Source organism: Oenanthe melanoleuca, chromosome 14 (assembly GCF_029582105.1).
Source record: "Oenanthe melanoleuca isolate GR-GAL-2019-014 chromosome 14, OMel1.0, whole genome shotgun sequence".
Lineage (NCBI taxonomy): Eukaryota > Metazoa > Chordata > Aves > Passeriformes > Muscicapidae > Oenanthe > Oenanthe melanoleuca.
In genome coordinates, this window is record NC_079348.1 from 13,639,780 (window position 1) to 13,664,879 (window position 25,100).

At 51.5% G+C, this 25,100-nt stretch overlaps 1 protein-coding gene across 1 annotated transcript; it reads right to left on the minus strand.

The window, feature by feature from the left end:
* Window positions 1-225: 225 nt before the first annotated feature.
* Window positions 226-24,122, minus strand: TRAP1 (TNF receptor associated protein 1). Its single transcript, XM_056503169.1, has 18 exons — window positions 24,007-24,122; window positions 19,471-19,638; window positions 18,253-18,335; window positions 17,205-17,345; window positions 10,171-10,242; window positions 9,341-9,501; window positions 8,414-8,523; window positions 8,156-8,229; window positions 5,819-5,974; window positions 5,411-5,531; window positions 5,217-5,286; window positions 4,910-5,057; window positions 4,031-4,216; window positions 2,935-3,073; window positions 2,395-2,480; window positions 1,735-1,880; window positions 1,315-1,387; window positions 226-1,046 (listed from the first exon to the last, which is right to left on the minus strand). The coding sequence occupies exons 1-18, from the start codon at window positions 24,086-24,088 to the stop codon at window positions 945-947; spliced, it is 2,118 nt and encodes a 705-aa protein (XP_056359144.1). The 5' UTR covers window positions 24,089-24,122; the 3' UTR covers window positions 226-944.
* Window positions 24,123-25,100: the final 978 nt, after the last annotated feature.

Here is a 25,100-nt window from a genome sequence, read left to right on the forward strand (position 1 = left end):
CTGTCTGAACAGCCACTGCTCCTTGATTCAAACCAAGGGCTACATCCCATTTTCAGAAGCAAAAATATTTGCTATTCCTGCTTTCCCTCTACTCTCTGTTTTCACAGCTCTCTTGCCACCATGTCCAGTACTTGATGCCCTGAAGAACCAAACAGCATCTAAAGAGAGACCAACCAGCATCACAAGCTGGAAGACATAAAGACCAACAAAATGAGGAGAGTGAAGTTGGGGGATGTCTGGAAAATAAGAGCTGTTTATTTATTATAAATACAGATTGGCTAGGTGTGCAGTTTATCCTGCAGACTCTCCAGAAAGCCACTGTGGAAAGCTGCCTCCCAGTTACCTCCCTTTTTCCACAAGACCAGGATGAACTCACTTATCCAGCAGCTCAGTGATCTTTTCTGCCATGGGATTGCACTGACATGTTCCACCAACAGTACCTTTGTCTGCCAAAGGAAGCAGTCTCTCTCCATGCCAGCAAACTCCTCCTGCCTGGTCAGACCTGGAGGTTTCTTAACTAATTAATTAATTCTTCCCATGCTTATTCAGAGCACAAAGGTGCACAGGGATTTTGTGGATAGGGGGGTGTATTCACAGACCTGACTGGGAATCTTGCTGCCAAAATCTGTTTTGAGAAAGGCCATTTTTAGGAACAGTATGAAATGAGGCTCTTCAGGCTTGTGTGAGAAATTTGGGCACATTATTTAAGCAACTACCTCTGGATTTTGTCCTCACTAAGAGCTCTGCACTTTGAACAAGCTGATGAGGTGGCTTCTGATAATTACAGATGGCTCCTACCTGTGCAGGGAGGGCTGGATGTCCCTAGCATTGTCCCTGCCCTCTGCCCATGAACCTGTGCTGGACAGTGCCTGCAAGCAGCTGCTGACAGTGGCTGTGCCTGAGGCAAGAGATCAGCACAGAGTTCATCCTTCAGTTCTTGGGGCTCAGTTCTTCTCCAGGATCCTGGTGAGGAGCTCATTCAGCCGGTTCACCATTGGCCTGGGATCCTCATTCAGTCCTGCTGCAATCATGGCATTCTCATAAATCTGAAAAAGAGAAGAAACAACTAAATAGACACTAAAGCAACCTGCCTGAGGGAGGAAGGGAATGTCACCCTCCAGGACCTGCATGCTGAGACCGAGAATGCCTTCTAGGGCACCTGCTAGGAAAACATGGACCACAAGTCCCAGAAATACCCAGGGACCACAGGATGTGACTCTTGCCCACTGTAATGGTTCACCCTGTTCCCTGCCATGCATGGTCTGCAAGGTCTGGGAAGGATGGTGCTGCTTCTGGAGAAGGTCTGGCTCTCACCTGGTCAAGCAACATCTGGGCCAGATCAGGCTGACTGTCCTTCAGCTCGCTGAGCTTCTTAATCAGAGCATGCCTGTAAGAGAGATCAACACTGAAACTTGTTGTTTTAGGACACAGTGAGAAATTTATTTCCAGAATGAGCAGCTAAGTTACAGTGGGTGACCAAATTCAACTTCTGTGCTCCTGTTCTGGGGGCTTCTCTCTTCTTTTCCATCTGTCCCTGTGGTCCCCAGAGGGCTGGACACTGTGGGGGGCTCATGTCAAAGGTGCCACTCAGCCTCACAGATTAAGGCTCTGTGGCACTGACTGCACTTAATCGGGAGCACTCTGCTAATTGGCAGCCTTACACTGCCTCTTCTCTGCCTCCACTTCCCAGAGGCTGCTGTACCCCAGGCCTAGAGCTGGTGCTGTCCCCCTTACCCTGTGTTGATCTCCAGGGTGGGCTGCAGGAGCTGGGCTCGCTCCTCCTGGGTCTTGGCCAGCTGCTGCATGCGCAGGAAGTGGCGGGCAGCGCCCATCTCCAGCACGGTGATCATGGCAGGGTGGGTGTCCAGCCGCGTGGTCACCTGCGCCACAAGCACCAGTCAGGGCTGCCACGGACAGTGCACGCCTTCAGGTGGGAAAGTCTGAGGATTGGGAGTGTCCTCAGCACAGATCCACACCACATCATTCATTCCCATCCCACAGGAGCTGCCTAAACCAGCAGGAAAGATGAGGGCCCAAACAGCTGCACAGTCCACAGGCTGCAGCTGGACCCAAAGCACTCCTTGCCAATCCACCTTTCTAGTCCTCAAGCAAGAAAAGTCACCAGCCTGTTGTGGTAACCTGAGCATCGACTGCAATATGGGCTTTGCTCAGTACACGTTGAGATGTGGTTCTGCTGCTGCCACACTGACCATCCAATGGCAAATGCCAGCATCCACACCGTTTACACACAGGAGGCACAGAGAAGAAGGCCTTCCCACAGGGTCCAAACAAAAATCCGTGGCAGCAGATCCCCAGCCACCTATCATCTTTTTTCCCTGGGTCGTTACCTCTGTGGATCTCCTGTACTCAGTTATCCTGACACAGAATACCCACCTTCACTCCAGTGACTCGAGAGCCTAAGGCATTCCTCATCCAGGCCATCAGATCCTCAGCCTCCTTCTCTGTCAGACGTTCTCCAGCTGGCAGGGAAAGAGGGCACATCTGAGCATGCTTCTGTAGTGTGCAATGGACAGTGAGCTGAGTTTCCACACTTCCATTTCTCAGTTTCTCTTGTGGGAGTGGGAGTGCAGCACCACTCAGCACACACCTATGTATCTTCATCCCAGAGCGTGCCATACCCAGAGGGGGCAGGCTCATGCCTTGCCAGGGGCTGTCTGCCTGTCTGGGCACCAGATGTATGCATGAGGTTGAAATAAAATCATGGCAACTCCACACATGACATTCCATTTAACTTTGATCATGTAAGATGAAACGAATCTGCAAAACTCTTAAGTTGCCTCAGACCATGAGAACGGGAGGGTATAAGGCTTTTGCTCAGGAGCTGCAAGAGCAGGGAGGAAAGTGTCCCCTCACTAGTTGCTCAGGATAGCAGGACAGTGTGCAGCAGGAGGGGTCAGAGGAGCCTCACAGTACCTGGGCGGCTCTCCTCAAACTTCTCTTCCTTATAGTGATCAACAACAATGTCTGTCTCCACAGAGATCAGCTTCTTCTTGTCAAACTCCCGGAGGTGCAAGAGTGCCAGCTCATCAAACTGCTCATAGCAGAACAGCACCTGTGCCAGCAAAGGGATGGTATCACATTGTTTGGGATGTAACAGCATTCCCTCCTTCCAAGGCAGCTCAGTGCCAAACAGCAGGGACATCACACAAGAAACTCACAGGTTCAACCCCACAGTGATTATGAAATAAAACCCTTGGAGGGACTGGTGGCAGGTCTGCAGCTGAACAAGTCCTGCTGCCCAGGGAAAGTGAGAGCCAGCACTGACTCCAGTCCTGAGAGAGACACCTGCCCACAGAGGACAACTGTAACACCATTACAGCCCTGCACAGCAGCTCCCAGGCTCCTGCTCTTGGGTCCAGCAAAGGTAGGAAACAGATCTAAGAGGTATCTGTACAAGTGCTAAATCACAGAATAAGCTGAGTTGTAGGGAACCATCAGGATCATTGTGTCCCAACTCTTGTCCATGACCAGCACACCCCAACAATCCCACCCTATACGTGAGAGCATTGTCCAAATGCTTCTTGAACTGGGACAGGCTTGGTGCTGTGAGCACTTCCCTGGGGAGCCTGTCCCAGTGCCTAACACCTGACACCCAATCTAAACCTCTCAACTCAGCTCTAGCCATTCCCTTGGGTCCTGCCGATGGTCATGAGAGTGAAGAGATCAATACTGCCCCTCTGCTGCCCCTTGTGAGGATGTTGAAGACCACAGTGAGGTCTCCCCTCAGTCTCCCTTTCTCCAGCTGAACAGACCAAGTTCACCTCATGGCTTCTCCTCCAGGCCCTTCACCATCCTCATGGCCCTCCTTTGGATACTCCTAACAACTGAATGGTTGCTTTTTTAACATTGTGGTTGAGAGTGTGTGAGAGGTTCCTCTGGCCTCATGCCACAGTCTGAGCAGAGGCAGAGGGGGCCGGGCAAACGCACTGCTCAGCTTAGAGAGCCAGCCCTGAGCACTGCTGCAGCAGCTCAGGGTGTTACCCTGGTTGTGGCACCACTGCTCACCCACCTCCATGTCCTTCTTCTTCATGGCCTCGAAGTAGGGGGAGTGCTCGGCCAGGTGCCGGTTGGGGGCACACAGGTAGTAGATGTTCCTGCTGCCCGCCTTCATGCGCGAGCTGTACTCGGGCAGGCTGGTGAGCTGCCCCGCGGGCAGCGCCGACGACTCGTACCGCAGCAGCTTGGCTATATCCTCCTGCAGGAAACACGCTCCTGTCAGCTCCACCCAACCCCTCCCAGCCCCATGCTCCTGTGATTTCACTCAGCTCAACCCCACCCCTCCCAGCCCCGTGCCCTTGTCAGCTCCCTGAGCTCCACCCCACCCCTCCCAGCCCCGTGTTCCTGTGAGCTCCCTGAGCTCCACCCACCCCTCCCAGCCCCGTGCTCTTGTCAGCTCCCTGAGCTCCACCTGACCCCGCCCAGCCCCGTGCTCCTGTGAGCTCCCCGCACTGCACCCCACCCCTCCCAGCCCCCAAGGATTCCTGTGCCTCTTGGCAGCCCTACAAAGACTCAGGGGATTCTGAATCTCTCCTTTACTGCTCCAGATATTAAAGAGGCAGAAAAGTGACCTAGACAGGATGTAGGTCAAGCTTTCCTGGAAATGGGAATCAGGCAGAAGACAACAGAAGGGAAAGGCCCATCTTTGTTGCCTTTTGTAGCTGACATTGCACCAAGGAGGGCTGACAACAGCGTGGGTACAGAGACTCTGCAGGGCCTCAAAATAAATGGGAAGCACTATCAGTCAGAAAGTGAAAATTTAGGCACTAGAGAATCTTGGTAGACCCAGGAACACATGGGCATGCAAGTTCCATGGGGAAGTAGCAGCCTCCCTCACCCCAGCTCATGGTAATCCTTCCCATCAGCTGCAGTGTTTCAAGACTCCTGGTACCTTGACATCCTGCTCTGCTATCGTGACAATCCCCTCTCTCATGAATACCCCGTACTCCTCAAAGAATTTGGCATATTTTTCAGGGTCCTTCTTGCACTGGTCAATGAAGAACTTGATCAACCTCTTCTGCAAAACATCACGGAGCTTCCTGCAGGAGGAACAAGCCTTTTTAGAGATAGCTGCTAGAGCAAGACAAGACATTTTAGGTGAACATCTCTGTGCAGGGCTGTAGTGAGTCCACTGTCCCCTTTCCCTCATGGCTTTACATCTTTTCCTTGTATCTCAGTCCAGAGATACTCTTGCTTACCTGATCAGGGCACTCTCCTGCAGCAGCTCCCTGCTGAGATTCAGGGGTATATCCTCACTGTCCACAACACCTGGAACACAGAGCAACCCTTGAACAGTGACGCAAACACAAGTGCCAGGCTCAGGAGGGCAGCCCTTGCCTCATCCCTGTGGAAGGTATTGTCCACAGCCTGCTATTCCTGGTGCAACACACACCTCTAAGGAAGCGCAGCCACTTGGGCAGGATGTCTGCAGCTTTGGTTTGGATGAGGATTTTGCGGCTGTAGAGGGCAACGCTGGAGCCCATTTCCCTGCTGATGTCAAACATGGATGGCTTCTGCAGGAAAAGAGACAGGAGGTAACATCAGCACTGTGCAGAGTGCTCATGTCACACTGTGGTGTTCCCTACAATGCTGAACCCAACAAGAGCTGAAATCTTGGCTCTCTTCCCTAGGGACCTACCTGAGCCATCCCCCTGCTCAGTATCCCAACTACCCTGCAGCACCCAGCACACTGCAGCAATGCCACACTGGAGGCAGCCATATCTGCCTCCTCTCCCTAAGGAGCTCTCCCCTTTGAGAGCAGCTGGGCAGATGTGCCAGGTTCCCAGAACAGGACACATACTTGCTCGGGCACATAGAAGATGCTGCGGATGTTGAGGGGAGCGTCGGTCTTGTAGTGCAGGATGTACCGGGGCTTGTCGTACGCCTGCGCCACGAAGCGGTAAAACTCCTCGTGCTGCCACTCGCTGATGTCCTTGGGGTCCAGCATCCACAGAGCCTGTGCAGCAGCAGGGAACACAGTTCTCATCAGCTCCAGAATGCTGGAGCAGGGAAACTGAGCCTTTCAAACAGACTGCTCTGCACAGCCTGGGAGCGAGATGTGGCTCAGGCACATTATCACAGACTAAAAAACTCCTGCCCCTCATCTGGCCTCAGGCCACCCCTCAGAGGTAACTCTTGCTCCGCAACATATATAGAGCAGCTTTGTTTAGCCCAAAACAAACAGGATTTGGCTAACCTCCTTTGCCAATGGCCATCCTGGGCAGATCCCATAGCTCAACTGACTGGCAGTACTGGTCAAGTTCTCAAGGCCAGACCAGCAAGCAAAGGAAAAGCAGAAGTTTAAGTGAGCCTTTTGCAACCAACCTGCCTCCCTGATGGAGGTCACTGTCTCAGCTAAGAGCTGAAGCAGCTCCTGCACTGCCTGTTTCCTGCTGATTTGTTCAGCAGCTTTTGAGATGCTTTGTGAACCACTGCAGGGTCACTGCTCCAGCACTGTTTCCCATGTAAACTTATGCACTGAAGCCATGAGCTCTGGCTTCCATCTGCTGCTGCTCTAACCCCTCAGTGCTTTCTGAAGCACTCAGCCCATGCTCACAGCATGTTTCAGTTTCCAGTACCTCAGCTAAAGTCTTGCATCTAGCAAAGATGGGGGACTCAATGCAGAACAGTGTGTTTCCAGCTGGGTGAAGCCCATCTCAGTCACTGCCTCTCTTTGCCAGTCAAACCCAAATGAGTGACAGGAGTGATTTCTGGGGACAACACAAACATCCAGCCCATCCTCAGAGCCCAAGGGTTTCAAGTCCCTGGCAGCCCTGGAATCCTCAGAGGCTTGTTCCACTCATTTCCAGCACACACATGTGTCCTGGAGGGTCTGCAGGATCACAGGGAGGATTATGGACTCACTGGGAGCTAAGGTGTTCTACAGTAGCTGTGTTAGGGAAAGTGCTGCATTCTCAGGGGCTCACTTGTAGCTAACAGTTATCCCAGTTAGACCAGAGAAGCCCCAGCTTCATGCTGTGAGCACTCAGGAGCTCATTGAGGAGAAACCCCACCAGGGAACCAGCTGTGGCTCTATTTGCAGTGAACTGATGCTGATGTGTGGAAAAACACAAAGCCAAGATCCTGGATAAAGAAAAGGCATGAAATGGGAGCATAATGAGAATAAAGCTGTTGCTGTAACCCAAGGGAAAACAGACTTTCTGATAAGAAGATAAAAGTCCATGACTCTATTAAGGGCATTTCACCCCTTGCTCTACTACTGCTCTTCTCCAGGGAGCCTGTTCTATTGATTGTCACATAGAGAGAGCAAACAGCTGTCTAAAGCTATTTCTGGTTTTGTAATTTAAGGGGCACAGCTAGAAAGCCTTTGGAACAGAAACACTATTATGCAGGAATCCAAATAAATAATCAGTGACTAATAACACCAATTACAGAACCTTAGATAAATTAACATGCTAAAATGTTTAAGTACAGTCTTGAAAGTCTGTGCAGTCAGTGCCACATTCCAGGAAACAAAAAAGGCACACACAGGCTCTCTACCTGCTCTCTTAGTTGAGAAAGCTTTGAACAATCAGAGGAGGAGATGTTTAAGGAAAATGATTAATAGATTTCTGTTTTAAAGATAATTAATTTCTCCCAAGTGATGCCTGCAATTGTGCCAAGAACATCTGAGTAAAATGGATCTGGCTGCAGTATAATGCCAGTGGTCAGAAAATGCCAGCATCAAGCAGTGCTCAGCTAGGAGCTGGGAATAAATCAGTCTGAGCTGAGCTGCTAAAAAAGCCCAACCACTCCCTGGCAGTGGCTATTCCACGTAAAGGACAGAAAGAACTGCAGTGAGAGGTGTCAGCACACCAGCAATACGAGCGCTACAGCATTAACACATCACAAGAACAGAATATGCATTATAAAACACTGAAAGAATAATTCAAGATAAGGGAAGATACAGATCTTGCTGATCTCCAAGAATTTTTCACAATAAATGCAAACAAGCTGTTGCAGGTATGAGTTCAGCTGGATTGTCTCCTTTTGTTCTAATTAACTGATCACTACAAGGCCTGTGATATCCTGGACAATTCTCCCCTGATTTCCAGGGACAGCAGCAGCTTTATGCTGTTTCCTGTCTCCAGCAGAGCACTGCAGTGGTTCATCTCCATGACCTGACCTGATACCTCACCTGTAATGTGTTAATTCTTCTCCCATTGAGGTACAGGGGGAAGCTGATGAAGTTGCTGTATTTCGTCACCACCTCTGGAATGGAAAGAAGACACAGAAGGGTCACCTTTGTGAAAACAACACAGCAGGAATTCCCTCAGTAACAGCAGGTGGAAGGAGTTGCAGGAGAGGAAAAAACCTGTAAATTCACCTCCCATTTGTGGGCACCAACAGACTTCACAGAGCCCCAGGGGTAACAGCATTCAAATCCTCTACTCACCCTTGACTCGGTCTTCATTTGCAAACTCTTTGCAGTCTTCTTTGAGGTGTATAATAATCTTAGTCCCAGCTCTGACCCCAGATGCTTCTGCAATCTCAAACATCCCTGAACTAGGATTAGAAAAAAACACTGAGTCAGTCTGTGACACCCATGATAGGACAGAGAAATTGTTAGTTGTACTAAGAGCGCACACAACATTTCAAGGCCAAGAGGAAAAGGCAAAAAAGTCTTGAATGCTCCTCGTGCCTCTGAGAAACCCCAAAATATATGTGGCTGTTTTCTCCACAGAGACTCCAGACCCAGGACACACTGTTCTTCAAAGACACTAGCTACTGAAAACCCAAACCAGTCTGGTGTCTCAGTTTTCTCGAGAATTTAAATAACGTAGTAAATTCTTTATTTTGAGGAAATTTTAAGAGGATGCTGAGCTTATCACCCTCAGAAGCTCCAATTTCAACACATCCAGAAGCCCACAGCTTTGTCATCCCAGATATTTGCAACTTCAAGCAAAAAGCAAAGGATGTGCACACAGCAGTGACCCACGGGGAGATGTTCCTGCAGACCCCAGTGCTGCACAAGCTCTGCTCTCTGTGGGTGCCTCAAGCCAAACCTCTTAGACCAAAGAGGTTCAGTTTGTCCCTGTGCTGTGGGGCCCCCTGAGCTGCCTGCCTGCCAGCAGGAATGGAAGAGGAGAGGCAGGTACACTGTCCACAGCATGCCTGCTCTGCAAACCAACTCTGTCCCTGCAGTTTCCACACTGGCACATTTGGCCATGCTTTGTTACTGTTACTGCATAACTTGAGCAGGACCCAAACCCGTCAGCCAGGTCCTGAAAGAGCACACAAGCCCTGTCTTTCCACAGCTTTCAGGCCATGCCTGGTGTGGACACAGACCCCCCACCACTGCCACCCCCCTCTGCAGCCTCACCCATCGGATGACCAGTGGTAGCCTGGGCTGCCTGGCTCCGCTGACTGTGAGAACACCTCCACTTTATCAGCCACCATGAAGGCTGAATAGAAACCCACTCCAAACTGGCCGATGATCTTACTGCTGGCTTCAGCCTGGCTCTGCAGAGCTTCTAGAAAAGCCTACAGGAACAAAGGAGACACAAACCAGCACACAGTGACTTCAGGTACTGCTGGAGGGAGTGGGCTGGGCTCCTCAGGCATTGCAGCCTGGCAGTCCAGCACCCTCATCCCATGCTCCTGCATCAGTGCTCTCAGGAAGGTTCCCAAGGAAAAGGGTTTCTCTACAGAGACTGCACCTCTGGAGAAGGGGAGCACTGCTTAGTGCAGTAAAAGAAAAACAAGCGAGAGCTCAGTCAGTCAGGAGCAGGAAACCTTAAAATGGTGCCTCCAGAGGTGAAAACAAAAATCAGGTACATATGCACAACACCTTGCTGTGGGGACAGAGCTGCTGCTCCCCTGGACATGGGATAAATGTCAAGTGGGTGGGTGCCCCTGTGTAAGGATAGCTGGGCAGGAGGGTGTTTGGAGTGAGGGCAGTGGGTGCAGCAGTGCTACACACAGGGCCCACCAGCACTGCCTGGGCTCCCTGGGCCTCCTAGATCTCAGCAGAGACCACTGAAAGCCAGAAAACTCCACAGGCAGGTTTCACCTTCCAAGAGGGATGTAATTTCACAGCTGGGCTGAGGGCCAAAGGACAAAACAGAATGAAAAATTACTGGGAGAACAAAAGTAGTTGTAATTGAAGAAGAGTTTTCTAAGGGAGGGAGAAGGGTCCTCATCCCAAGTTACCTTTGAGCCTGATCGAGCAATGGTACCAAGGTTAGAAACCAGCTCCTCCTGGGTCATCCCAATACCTGTGTCCTGAAAAGAAACAGCAATTGCAGCTGAAATTTTAGTAGGGAATCATTGCCCCAAGCAACTTCTGCCTCCAATTCCCACTTTCCCCTTCCCCTCTGAGTAGTAAATCCAATAGCAGACTTCAGCTGTGAATCCCTTCCCCATGGCCACAGACTCAGAGGGAACAGAGCTCCAGGGGCAGCCACAGCTGCCTACAAACCACCAGAAAGCTCAGTGACTCTGGCCATTCCTCAAGGAAAAATAAAACCATGCCAGGACAGGTTGGATTCTACATCCCTCTAAAAGGCACAGGATGGCACTGCAGGAAAGAGATATGAACTCAGCCATGGCCCCACAGTGCCAGGTATCATGCACAGAGACACCCTCAATTCCTGAACAGGTCTGAGGGGAGTTGAGGAGCAGTGAGAAGCAGTTCATCTGCAACCTGCAGATGTGGAACTGATGCACTAACACTGGGAACCAGCGACAGAGCAGTGAATCCCTTCACTCCCAGGTGATGCACACCCTTGTCTGCAAGCACCACATGAACTCATCTTCATCTGCTCTGCCCTTCCCTCTTCTTCTCCCCCTCACCCTGCCACTGGTGTGAGTATGAAGCTGTCAACGTCCAGGAGAGCTGGGCACTGCATTCCCAGGGGAACAACCTAACCCCAGCCAAAATACAATGCAGCAACTGCACTTTGTGATGCTCTGCCCAAGCTTCAGAGGCACATAGCTCCTTGTCATCCCCAGGTTACTCCAGAATTGCATTGCTGCATGCAGATAAACATCTCCCTGCAGCTCACACATCTCAGGCAGCAGAGCCTGCAGCAGCACCACCCAGAAAAGGCTGCAGTGAGTCTCAAATCTGGCTGAAACTTCAATGTGCATGACACCCCAAGGCAACAAAGAAAACAGCAAACTCCAGCTAGAATGGCCACCCTCTCACACAGGACCCCAGCAAAAGTCTTGCCCATTCTGTTGTCCAATGTGTTTTCAGACTTGCTCCACACACATTTTCCACAGGAGCAAAGGACAGGCTACTCCCCTCCAGGATGCCACTCCTGACCCTTTTCTACCTGACACAAGCATCCCAAGAAGCCACTGTTACATGTTCTCTGAGCCACTCTCTGAGGTGAAAAGTAGCCAAGTGAGATGTGAGGATGAGGGATTCAGGTCTACCTGGGTACCTGTGAGCATGGTTATTGCAGCTGACAGCAGCTGGCACATCCAGTGGCTCACACATTCCCAGTGCCTTGGCAGGGGTGGGATTTGGTGTGCAGGGTCAGCAAAATCAGCTGCAACAGAACTGGCAGCTGCTAGGTGGCTTGGAGGTGAGGTGCCAGAGTGACCTCTGCCACTCATGGAACATTTACTGGGCTTATTTCTACCAAAGTAAGTTAAAGTTAATGTCAGTATGTATTTCTTAATGTAGTGTTTAACTGCACTGAAGGATTGGACTGTTCAGCTTGTGAGGTGCCATGTGGGGCAGACATTTTCCTGCACCCCCACAAGTCACGGCAGCAGTCCCTTTCCCTTGGTTAAACACAGTCAGGCCAGTCAGCCCGCTTGGCTCAGAAGAGGGATGGTGCCCAGTAAGATCTCAACAGCGAGAGATCAAAAGCCAAGAAAAACAAACAGCGTATGGCAAAATCTCAGGAATCTGACATGGTCCCTTCCCCCAGGGAAGAAAAAGCCAGAAAGAACAGCTTTCAGCATCTGGTTCAGTTTTTCTTCATGCCAGACCCTGAACAGAACTCTGATCCACTTCTATTTATAGCACAGCATGTCATTCCCAAATTCCAGTGTGTTTAAAAAAAACACATCCTTACCCCATAAATTTATTTGGCTATTGAATTCCTAATGCCCTGCCAAACTTACTGCAGAATGCTTAATGACAATTCCTGAAGACTACTTTGATGAGGGTGAATCTCATGAACAAAGAAAGCAGGGCTCAGAACAGCCGGTATGCTGACAGGGAGAGTGGAAAGCAAAGATCCTGGCAAAGCAGACATTCCCTACTGCAGGAAAACACCTGGGTGGAATAGGATGAAGACACCATCAAGTTTCAACCCCCCCTTGCCATGTCCACATTTCCTGAAGCTGCCCTTTGGCTCCCTTCACCACTTGGAGCTGCTGAGGGGAATGGAAATAAAGCAGCAGCAGAGGAGAGATGGGAGCTGAGATCTGCAGAGCAGCAACTCTGCAGTCACGGGAAACAACTGAACCTGCCCATGAGCAGCTCACCTCAGGCTGGGCCCACACAAGAACTGGCAGTTCCAGCTCCATGAAATCCAAGGAAGGAGCTGTGCCCTTCTCACACCTTTCTGTGCTGCACCAGCTGCTGCTCAGCCACTGGGCATCTTCACCAGGAACCACCATGGCATCACACAGCCCCTGCAAGCATCTTCTACCCACCACCATCCAGCCTTTGCTCCTCCATCAGCAACACAATTTTTCTTCCCCTGCACACAGTTCCAGCCCTCCCTTCAGCCTGCAAGAAAAGCTTTATCAGGCTGATCACAGCCAGAGCAGAGCTATTTGCAACAGCATAAAGCAAATTGTACATGGGGCTTCTCAAATTACAAAATGTGAGGGATATGCTCGGAGTTCCACGTGCTAAATGTTTTCCACAGCTCGGAGAGACCAAGAGACAGAGTTCAGTCACTGACCCTTCATTAGCTGAAGGTTAATTATACAAGACCTGCTGAACCACCAGCAGTTATTCAGCAGAACTCCTCACCTGGGTGAATTTCTCTTCTGGCACTTCTTACGGTGCAGAGTAAAAATCCTCCCCCAAACTATCCTATATAAGACAATACAGAGGCTGCAGACCTCACCACGAAGGGCTGGTGGCCACAAGTGTTGAACTAAACTCAGTAACATTTACCCCAAAAAGAGAGCAGCAGAACCTTGTTTTTAGCACCTTTTTATGTGTAGAGACCTTCCAGGTACCAAAGCTTCTGCTGACCTGCACCTTTGGGTACAAAGGGCCTTCTGTGCCCTTTGTTTTAAACCTGTGGTGAGAGTGCTGGATGGTTGCAGAGACCTGCTGTGTAAGATCAGTTTAGCTTTGCTCATTACCTGAGTCCAGCTTCAAGTACTGCAGAGCTTCCTTACACCTAACAACTCATTAAGCAGCCATTAACTGCTGCCTCTGGAAGGAATACTCCCAGTTAGAGGTACCTGGCTGAACTATTGTGTCTTTCACTTGGCTTTGTTGCAAAACAAACACTTGAAACATTTATTTCAGTGTAAAGCCTCAACGGGGCATCAGAAGGACACTGGCTATATTGCAAAGACATGCTGCTTTCACCAGTAGACAAGGTAATAAAATCCCAAAATGTCTGATTGGCAAATGTGCCCACTGTTATTTAAATACCTTGATTAAAGACTTAAAATTCACAAGACGAGGACAGCAGCTGCACTAGAGCTACGTTCTGGTTTAGAATCATTAAAGCATCTGCTGCAGCAGTATGAAAAGCCAGAATAAAACTGATGCCTGTGAACACAAGGTAATCTTGGCCTAGTATATGGAAGTGGTCCAAAGCAGAGAGCCTGAGCTTTCCTTTGCAAAACCACAGGCTGGGCGTCCACCCACCCAGGTCTAAACACCCACTCTCCAGAAAAGCACTGCCTTTCATCCACTTTGAATATCCCATTTTTATGCAGGATATGCTCTTATTCTGCTGTGAACTGAAAGACTGTGCACTTCCTTCCTTGGGCCACAGGTTATTTGAGATATGTTTATATTTCTGGGCTTATTTGTTAAATATGATGCAACCTCTGGAAGCTGTATCCTATCCCTGCAATCTGTGGCACATTTCTCTAGGTTTAATTCCACCTAAGACTTGGTGAAGTACAGCCAGATTTACCCCTCTATCTCCACCTGTCCATCTCCTGCTTCCTCAAGCCCAAGTGAGATACAGATGCTGCAATGCAGGTCATCCTCTCTGCTGCAGCCTGGTCCCACAGGGGAGGGGGACCTGCTCCCCACCTGCCTCAAGCTGTGTAGGACACAAGGGTGTATCTGCACTGACCTGCTACAGCCCAAACAGCACAATCCTTACTGGAGCCCCAGCACAGCACAGTCCTTGGTGCAGACTGTTTGGAACTGGTGAGGCAGGAGAGATCTGCTCAGCCATACAGGGAGCTGTTGCAGGGAGGAGTGGTGCTTGCAGTCATTTTAACTCCTCCCAAACACAGCAAACTGGTGATTTTGTGGCTTCACAGCCACCGATTTTGGATGACAGCAACAGAGAGATGAAAGCCCAATGAGGGGAACTGAGCAGCCCAAGCTCTGGCAGTGACTATGCTGCTTTCCCATGCTAGAACAGCAAGCACACTTCCTCCCCCAGCAGCAGCAGACATCAGCTCTGTAAACATTTCAAACCATTTCCTCTAAACTGTCCTAGCCCTAAATTAAGCATCAGCAAAGAATAGGACTGCAGCCCCAAGCTCATACATCACCACCAGGCACAGCAGCACAGCAGAACTGCAGAGCTCCAACACCAGCACAGCACAGACAAGTGCCTGTCACCTGCTGTCACCTACTGCAGGGGCTGAAGGTGAGCTCTGTGCTCACAGAGCCTTGGGGTCTGTAAGAGGCTCTCTCTGTTCCCACCTCAAAGGGTCCAAAACCATGTCAGTAAAGCCTCAGCACATGGAACTGCAGAGCTCTGCAGAGCTGTTCTCATTGGAAACACACCCCTCACATTTTCAAATGGATTTTCTTAAGCACTCTGACCTTGCAGGCTGTGGTTGCTACAGATGGAGCTGTCCTAGAAACACAAGGCAGTTTTCAAAGGGATGGAGGAAATGGTGGAATTTGCTAAAACAACAGGACTTTGGTGAAGGAAGCAAGGTGGTGGAATTCAGTCAACACATCCCTTTAGCAGATACTACACTGCAATGCTTAGGTGGAATATTCCTGAATGAGGACATTCTACCAGAATTCTAAGTCTTGCTGTGCTTATGGCTGGAATTCAGTCCTGGCAGAGAACAAGGAGAACTGAAGTCACTGAACAGAGATGAGTGTAGTCCTACACCAGATCTACACAATCCCCCAGGAATGTGCCTGTAATGCCTATCACACATTACAGACCTGCCTTTTCTCAGCTCAGTGAGACACAAACAGATGCTCTAGGGCTTGGAAGAGGAGGGGATAGATTCAGCAGATGCAGGGGCACAGAGCAGCATGAAAATCTAAGGAAAATGATCCAGGGGTTAGAGTGAGACAATGGAACCTTTCTAGGAATAAAAAGGGGTGACTGTTGCTACAGTCACTGCTGCCTTCTTTTCTGGTAGGTCCCAGAGGATACAGAAAACAAAACAGTGGCTAAGAGAAGATCCATCTCTGCTTCAATCACTGCAGCAAGCTTTCTTTCACCTTTGCATTCCTGAAAGGCAGAGAAATGTTTTGAATGAAGCTTGTTCACAGTAATCATTATATGCAGTTTGCTTCTTCAAGAAGTTATAAATAACCCCCTGACTGGAGGTAAGGAGCTTTGGCACTCTGGAGAAGGCAAAGCTATTAAAGAGATTGAAGCAGCGTTGTTCTTGCTGCTCCCCACAGCCCAGGACTGCTGCAGTTCAAAGCTTCCTAGTTAAGACTCATTTAATGGCATTAGAGAGGCACTGGCAGCCAGGCAGGGGGTTATAAAAAGCCCAATCCCTAACCCATCTAACTGGAATGGCATCCCAGGCAAGGTGGGCAAGCAGCTCTCCAAGCAAACTGCCAAACAAGGGGAGAGCTTCCACGGGGGCAGGACATGAGAGGTAATAATGTCCTGATGGATTCAGATGCTTTCTGTCCCTTGCAATCTGAAAAGGGAAAGATGAGAGGCAGGAATGATCCCCTGCCTGAGGCTAAGGGAGAGCTCCTTAAACAATTGGTGTTACACAGGAGTCAGAAAACTGCAACAGTGTGCCAGGAATAGCGAAGACCCTGCACCACAGTTTGAGAATCTCTGCTTGGTGATTGTGTTGCCCACTGACAAGCACTAACTTCCCCATGGCAACTGCAGCACTTGTTCTTCAGAGGAACAGAAATATAAAATAACTGTGCAGCCTCCAACAGCCCCCCGTGCCTTTGTCCCACGTAAAAAATAGCCTGTGTGCTCTGTCTGTGCCACATCTCCCCTGGACCTGCCATGGTCACTCAGGACTGCCTGCTTCATCCTCCTCCTCCTGCTTCTTCTCTGCTCTCCTAGGAATGTCCACAGCTACACTCATGGCTGACACAGCTCCACAAGGAAAATGACCAGTTTGCCATCTTAATTTTAGGAACTTTGCCAAGAAAACACCAAAACTACAGCTCAGCCTCCCACCCTGGACAAGAGCCACGAGCAAGATCAAAGTACAGACAGGAAGCCCAGCTCCACTTCCCTCCCCAGGCTGAAGCCCACAAGTGACTGCTCTTAGACTGTCTCCCTACCAATCAGCATTTTGAAACCAGCAGGGACAACCAAAACCTGGGCACAGGGAAGTGCTGTGCTACTGCCCAAATCTACAGTCCCAACTGTGCCTGAGGGAAGAACCTCAGCATCAGCTGGACTCAGCCTGTCCTGGAGCAAGGAGAGATAGAGACAGGCAGGAATGGGAAGTTCTCACTACCCTGGCATTTCCCTTCTCACCCAGGGGAGAGAGAAGCTCTGCAAGCAACCAGCCAACACCTCAAACTTAAGGAGGTGCACAAAGGTCACGAGGAAACCAGATTCACAACTTACCTACTAGAGAATAACTCACACAACCTGATGTGAGGCAGGGGTACTGGGAGAAAAGCTACTGGTACTTCCCAACAGCGAAAGAAAGAGCAGCAGATTTTCTTATGGCTACAAGTGGGAAGGAGATAAAATGCTGAACAGACATGCTTTGGGCAGGTTGGGGACTGTGCTGCTGCTCAGCTTCCAGTGACTCTTCACAGGACAAAGACCAGTGAGGAGAGCAGCAGGGAATAACAGTGTGCTGTTAGCAGAGGGAACTACCTGGATGGTGATGGTTCCCTTCCTGCTGTCTGTCTGCAGGTGGATCTCCAGCTCTGGCAGGGCCTTCCCCTCCGTCATCAGCCGGTGCCGCAGCTTCTCCAGCGCGTCGCTGCCGTTGGAGATCAGCTCCCGGATAAACACCTGGGGACAGGACACAGCCTGGCACTGCAGCTGGCACTGCTGCTGGCACTGCAGCCTGACACTGCAGCTTGGTACTGCAGCCTGATACTGCAGCTGGCACTGCAGCTTGGCACTGCTGCTGGCACTGCTGCTGGCACTGCAGCCTGACACTGCAGCCTGACACTGCAGCTGGCACTGCAGCCTGGCACTGCAGCCTGGCACTGCAGCTGGCACTGCTGCTGGCACTGCTGCTGGCACTGCTGCTGGCACTGCAGCCTGACACTGCAGCCTGGCACTGCAGCCTGATACTGCAGCTGGCACTGCAGCCTGGCACTGCAGCTGGCACTGCAGCCTGATACTGCAGCTTGGTACTGCAGCCTGACACTGCAGCTGGCACTGCAGCCTGACACTGCAGCTGGCACTGCAGCTGGCACTGCAGCCTGGCACTGCAGCCTGATACTGCAGCCTGACATTGCAGCTGGCACTGCAGCCTGACACTGCAGCTGGCACTGCAGCTTGATACTGCAGCCTGACACTGCAGCTGGCACTGCAGCCTGGAACTTCAGCTGGCACTGCAGCTGGCCTGCCCTGCACAGCACTCCCACACACCTGCACCTCACTGGCTCCCACAAACTAACTCCCAGCAACCCAGACTGGGTTCTTCCATCATCTGCCAGGAGAATGGTTTGTCCAAACTCAATGTGAAACTCAAGGCTCACAAAACCACTTGGCTATACCTACAAATTGTTTCAAAAGATGTTTTCAAAGTGCCTTACGAAAACATCATTTAGGAAAGCCTGACATGAAAGCTCAGGACTCACTGGGAACTGGACAGTTATTTTCCCAGCTCAACCATTTTGGACATATCCCTTGACAGAGATGGGGCTTTGCCAACAGAAGATCTCCCAGCAAGTTGTGGGTGTCTTACCTCTTTCTCTGAGTACAGGGAACGGGCAACAATGTCCAGCAGCTTCTTCGTTTCAGCTTGGAACTCATGTTTAGAGGCTGTACCTGGAGTAAAGGTTAGGGTTGGGGTTATTCAGCTTGGAGAAGCTCAAGGAGCAGTTAGAACCCCTTCCAGTGCCTAAACGGCTCCAGCAGAGCTGCAGAGAGACTTTGGGCAAGGGCCTAAAGTGACAGGACAAGGGAGAATGGCTTTACACTGCCAGAAGGCAGGGTCAGATGGGGTAATGAGAAGAAATTCTTCCCTGTGAAGGTGGTGAGGCCCTGGTACAGGGTGCTCAGAGCAGCTGTGGCTGCCCCTGGATCCCTGGAAGTGTCCAAGGCCAGGCTGGATAAACACATCTGTACAGCCACCCCTGCAGGTAGGGAGCTGTGCCCAGGAAGAGAAACCTCCTGAGAAAAAATAAAACTACAAAACATCTCAGCTGAAAGACCATCCTTGGCCTTTTAAAAACAGCAAGAGGCATTAGAGAACTCCTTTCTCCTGCAAGAGGCACTAGAAAACTCTGGGAAAATACAGGGAAAAGCCACAAGTCCCACATCACCTCTGCCATGCCTTGCTGGTGAGGATGTACATCCCTCAGGGATGGGGTGAAGCTGGAGTGTGGGCAGCCAGCATATCAACCCCACCAGGGACACAGCCTGGCAGTCTCAAAAGTACCTCCCAGGCAAAACACAGAGGCACAGAGTTAAGATGTTACTTCTGTGCTGGAAGAACTCATTGCTCAGACTGCTTTAGAGCACCTCTCCCTGAAGCTGTGCAAAGCAATTCATTCTAGCTAAATGAGGGACTCCATGCCCAAATGAAGGACACCAGGACTCTCATCACACCTCTTTGGTCCACAGCAATGACCTGGGCAGGTACAGTTTGCTTCTGGGACAGAAAATTCTTTTCAGCCAATTCCAGTGCCTGTGAAGCCTCCACACACACACATGACCATCAGCTGCCTGGCTCAGCCCATGGATGCACTCTTGATGTCCTTGTTTCTCAGTGAAGGCCATTCTGACCTCCACGCTCAGGCTTTGGGGGGTGATGGTGCAGCACAGATTGAAAGGATGTGGTGACCAATACCTGCACTTCCTCCAGAGGCAGCAGCACTGCTGAGGAGAGCTCACCTACACCACACCTCGAGCCAGGTGCACCTCAAGAGTGTCCCCACAAGCCATCTGTGCCCAGGCCCACCTTTCACATTCTCTGTGTTGCTGATGATGGTGTGCAGGGGCTCCTCCTCCTTGCTCTCTGCTGTCTGTGTGCTGTACATCCGGACAGCAGGAATGCTGCAGGCAGGAATGTTGTGCTGGAGGCTCCAGCGGTGGAGGATTTGTCTTTGCAGACATGCTGCTCCTTTTGCTAAAGACACAAGTGAAGATATTTCAATCCACATCACAAGTCCAGCAACAACAGGAGCACTCCTCAGAAGACCCACCTAGGTAATCCCATGGGAGTTACACTGTCTGAATAGTTTCTTCACAATCCAACACCCACCATTCCCCTCCAGAATTGCCTTCACTGCATAAAAAGGGCAAGTTGCTGCTTTGGCTCTTCTGAATTAAGATTTTATCCAGAAGATGACAGTTAGCAGATTTCCCACTGAATTAACCAGTCAGGAAGAGGCAGTCTGCAGCTTTTGCTGCTGTTACCTGGCTAAGCTGAAGACAACTCCCACATCAATCCCACTTTTCACATATGTGAAAATATAAATTGGCAATAAACATTTGGCCCTTGACTGTCCTGTGATTACAGGGATTATATTCCCCAACAACCCCCCTGGGTCCAGGGCAAGCAGCACATGCAGCAGCAGCAAGGCCACCAGCCACAAAATCAGTGGGGAAAATGAGACCAGCCAAGAAATGGCACAATCCCCCTTAAGGTCAGGGATTCCCAATTTCCCTCCTTTCATTATGTCCAGGTGAACCCGACAGTCTTCTCTCTGTTGGGGGATGAGTCAAAGCCAAACCTGGTCACAAAAAGACCACTGCAGCACGACAGATCTCTGTCCAAAGGCTGTTCCTTGGAGTGATTTCTCTATTGCTGGGAGAATGGCCTGTGCCAGAGCAGGATCCCAGAGGGGCAGACCTAACCCTGCAGCTGCCCTGGGGAAGGCTGCATCTTGGCCTCCCCTAGTCCTATAATGAACATAAACAGACTGGACTGATCTGGGAAGCAGAGGAGGAACCAGGACAGCCTGGGCAGAGCCAGGAGAACGTGGATGAGCAGCAGAAGTGGCTGGAAGCAGTGACAAGCTCAGATTTTCCTTACAGCTCACTCTGTGCCTGTTGGCTGTTTCATCCAGCAAGGGAAGGAGGCAAACCTTACACCTGACATTTCCATTTAAAGAAAGGGGTCCTTTCTTTAGATGACTGGGTACAAAAACACCCAAAGACTGAAATGAACCCCATAAGTATGGTGAGAGCCCCAAAGCACATCTGGGACCTCCTTGGAAAGAGCTTCCATGGCCATCCCCTGCCCTCCAGGCCAGCAGACATGCTGAGGGAGCTCAGCTCCCTCCTGAACCTTCCTCTACCTTGCCACAGCCCTCGAGCAAACTCAGCATTCCAGCCTTTTCACCAACATCCCTCATCCTCTAGCTTAGACTCACTTCACTAATGCTCTGCAAACATCCTGTCCCCCACAGCAGGTCATACAGTCAGTGAGGTTATCAAGAACAGGTTTTGCTGCTCCAGCCATCGTGCTGGGCTCTCACTTGCTCCAGACCAGGTGAAAATGACCTCCTAAACTTTAACAACACTTCTGTTTCCTCCACCTCATCCTCAAGAGCTGGCAGAGGAGGCTGTCAGTCCTCGTTCTTCTTCCTCCTCCTCACAGAAAGCTTTGAATCAAGATCCACTTCTCCATCTAGAAGCTTGAATGACTCCCGAGTCATTCTGCCCTTAAAGCGCCCACAAATAGTTCTAACTGCATCTGAACACCTCCCACACACATAACTGTGCTCTCTGCGTCAGAACAGCTCTGCCGCATTATTGCAGGACACGTTCTGCAACTTCCACTCCACTGCCTGTGCTGGGATCATCTGGGAAAGTGGCAAAGAAAACAAACCAGGTGCCTGAGCTGGGAAGCAGCAGAGCACTCACTGTCCAGCCCCTCCAGCTTCAGAGGGGAAAGGCCTGCAGCTCAGGGTTTATTTATTTTATTTATGTATTTACATCTTTTAGACTCATTTTATGCTGGGTGCCATAGGATACTGCATACACACACACACATTTCCCAAACAACAGAAACAAAAGAGAGAATTTTGTTCCCTCCCAGACTCCACAATCCAAAAAACACACAGATCATCAGCAGCTTAAAACCTTAAGGCCACTTCTGTCATCAAATGTCCAGGCAGCAAAACCCCAGAGCCCCCACACAGTTCACCCCAGACCATGAACACCAGCTGACTCTAGAAACTACAGCTATTTATAATTTTATTTCTGGCTATTTATAATTGTTGATGTAGTCACATTTTTTGCCTCCCTACCTCCAAAGCACAATAATAAATCACCACCCAGCAATTCGGAAGTTGCTGTCAGATTTGTGCAATGTTTGGTCTTATCATCCTTAATTAACAGCCTGTCCTGTGCCAGGGAGAGGCACAGCTCATTAAATACAAACTGCAGCATCTTCAGCCCATTTGCCTCTCCAGAGTCCTTGCCTGGAGCAAGGCAGCAGAAAAGGCTCCTGGCTATTCTGGGTATAAAACCACAATTGTCAGCACACAAGAGCTATTGAGAAGCACCTGCTGAGGTAACAGGTTATGTGCTACTCAAAATGAGCCTCAGAAACAAATTCCTAAGCCCAGGCTGCAGAAAAGGAATGGCTCTTGCCCCAGATAAGCACTGTGATGTGCTGGGGCAAATCAGATCTTCTGATATTGAGTTAATCAAATGTGGAGATTTACCACAACCCTTCCTAGTCCCATCGCTGCACTGTGAGAGATGGAGAAAGCCACATCACTGCCCAAATTTCACTTCCTGTGATCCCAAGTGATCCTGTGCCCATGGCAAAGATAAGGACCCTCAGGGGCTCCTTTCAATCCAGACACCAGGAAGCCTCAATGATCCCTCAACCAGCCCCCCAGGAAAGAGCCCCTTCTGGAAAATCCACTGCAGTGAGCAGAGAACCAGCCAGAGATTTAAGGGTGGGAAACCCTGCACAAAGCAGTTTGTGGCTCAAAGCAAAGGAGAAGAATTTGGGTCAGCAGGAATTACCATACCAGCTCCAGGCCGGGCAGCTGGGAGCCTGGGGAAGCTGGAGCAGGGAAGAGCTCCAGCAATTAACACTCCCAGCTCAGATCTCCTTACACAAAGGGGCTCCCTAGCTGGGCACCAGATCCCTGAGAATCTGGGGAGAAGAGATTCCCTGACTGACCCACTCACACCAACACACCTCCTGAAAAGCTCTGCACCAGCTCCAGCCCCTGAAACTGTGAGCAAGAACACTGCCAGCTCTGCCTGATGAGGGAAGGGCAGCTGTCCTTGCAGCCTGGATCCAACAGAAAGGAAAACACCTCCTGCCCCTCCCACTGTTGTTTCCCCGAAGGATCTGAATGACAGGTTAAGGAACAAAACTCTGGCTCTGCTGGAGTCTGTCTAACCCACCAGAGGCAGCAGCTTTGTTCCCAGACAAGGATACTAACAAGCCTCTGGAGATTTCTGCAGAGGAAGAGCTGGATGGCCCAGAAACACCCAAGTGGCACTCTGTGACACAATAAATCTGACAACCCGACCCTGAAAGTGACCCTGTTTGTCACACAATTTGCTCTGTCACATTATCTCTTCCTAAGCTGCAGGGAAACCACAGACCACACAGACCTGTCAATTAGGGGCCACACAACAGCTAAGGAAGCACGGGCTGCTGGCAGGAGACAGGCAGGACACCCCTCACCATGCTTTGGTTAATGGCAACTCACAGGCACATTTCCAGCCTTGAAAGAGGAGCACATCCCATAACTGAGGATAACTTACATTTTCTTAGCACTCACTCCTCTCAGCTGTCTGAGGTGAAGCTTCAAGTGCACCCCGGGGAAATGCAAATCCTTAAGGCTCATCTGTGAAGTCCCCTGGTAGTGACATGGCCAGAGAACAGCAACGCTGCTGCCTTCTGCTCTCATGTGGGCACCTGGGCTGCCTCTGTGTAAGCTGGGACGTGCACCGGGACATAAGACACGATCTGCAAATGCCGTGCAGCCTGTATGAGCCCGCAGGTACCTCTGCATGTCCTGCACAACTTATACGGGCCAGGAGATGAACCGGGAGTGTTGTATGAACCAGGACACAGACATGGATATGTCATACACCCCTACACGAGCCAGCACAGGAACCTCACCATGCTACACGATCTGAGCATGCTGTACACCCCGTATGAGGCAGGACACGACCCTGGAGCCGCTGGCTGCCCTGAACGCGCTCTCTGCCCGACACGAGCCCGCGCTGTTCCCTGTACAGGCCCATAATAACTCGCCCCTCCCCAGGAAGCAGCGCTGGGCGTTCTGGGGTCAGTTCACGGCGCTGTGCACGCTGCTCCCGCGCTGCCGAGCGGCCACGGCCAGCACCAGCCGAGAGCCACGGGGCGCTGCTTGTGGGACACCGCACCTCCAGAGGACGCACAAGGCCGAGCGCAACTCCGGGCAGGCGCGGCCGTCCGGGCCGAACCACGGAGCTCCGTCCGCCCCCTCGGGCCGGGGGCCCGCGCCCCTCGCGCCGCCCGTGCCCCCCTCACCTGCGGGCGGGCGCAGCCGGGGCGCGGCCCCGGAGCGCCGCAGGGCCGCGAGCAGACACCGCCCGCCCCGCGCCGCCGCCATGCCCGCGCTGCCCTCCCGCGGCGCCCGCTGATGACGTCACGGGGCAGGGGCGCGCCGAGTGCTCAGCGCGCGGGCTGTGCGTGACGCGCGTGCGGTGACGTCAGCCTGCCACTTAGCCCGCGCGTGCTGCTTCCCTCAGGGCTCCTCCTGGGTCCCCTCACGGTCCCGACCGACCGTCTTCAGGGGGCGCCGGGGCTCCGTCCCCTCATGGCCCCGAGACATTGTCTTCAGGGGGCGCCGGGGCTCCGTCCCCTCATGGGCTCCACCGACTGTACTTAGCGCGGAGCCGGGGCTCCGTCCCCTCTTGGCCCCGAGACATTGTCTTCAGGGGCAGCCGGGCTCCGTCCCCTCACGGCCCCGCCTGGGTCCCCTCATGGGGGCGTTCCGAGGGCTCTGCCAGGAGGTCGGACGCCAAGCCCAGGACACCGTTTCCAAACCGCTCCTGTTATGGTTAAAATCCCGTTCGTGTTTCTGAGGACTTGTTAGGGAAGGGAGTCAGACACAGGTCACAAACGCACCCTGCTCTCCCTGCGGAGCCAGCCCTGCGGGTACCCACAGTGATCCATCCCCTCGGGAGCCCATTGCACGGCCCGGGCCGGGAAGGAGCTCGGCGCACCCTGGCTCTCCCCGTTTCCCCACGGAGGGGGCTGAGGGCCGAGGAAAGGCTGCACCCGGCTGGGAGCAGCCCTCAGGAACCCCCCGAATGCCACACCTTGGCCGGGCACCCTGCTCCACTCTGGGCCAACTGCTTAACATCTCATTTTTCCATTTCTCTGAAACTCCTCATCGCCCGGAGCTGTTTGAGCGTAGATCATCGAGATCTAAGGGGCCGAGGTACTGAAGAGAGGCTTTGGATGGGATGCGGGTGAGCGAGGAAATGAACCACTCTGGCGAGAGCCGAATTTGGAACGTGCGTGAGAGCAGAGCCTGGCCTCGATGAATACCACAGCCAAAAATAAAAGATGGAGCAGGTCTCTTTCGGTGAGCACTAACCACTTCCAGACCGAGGAGC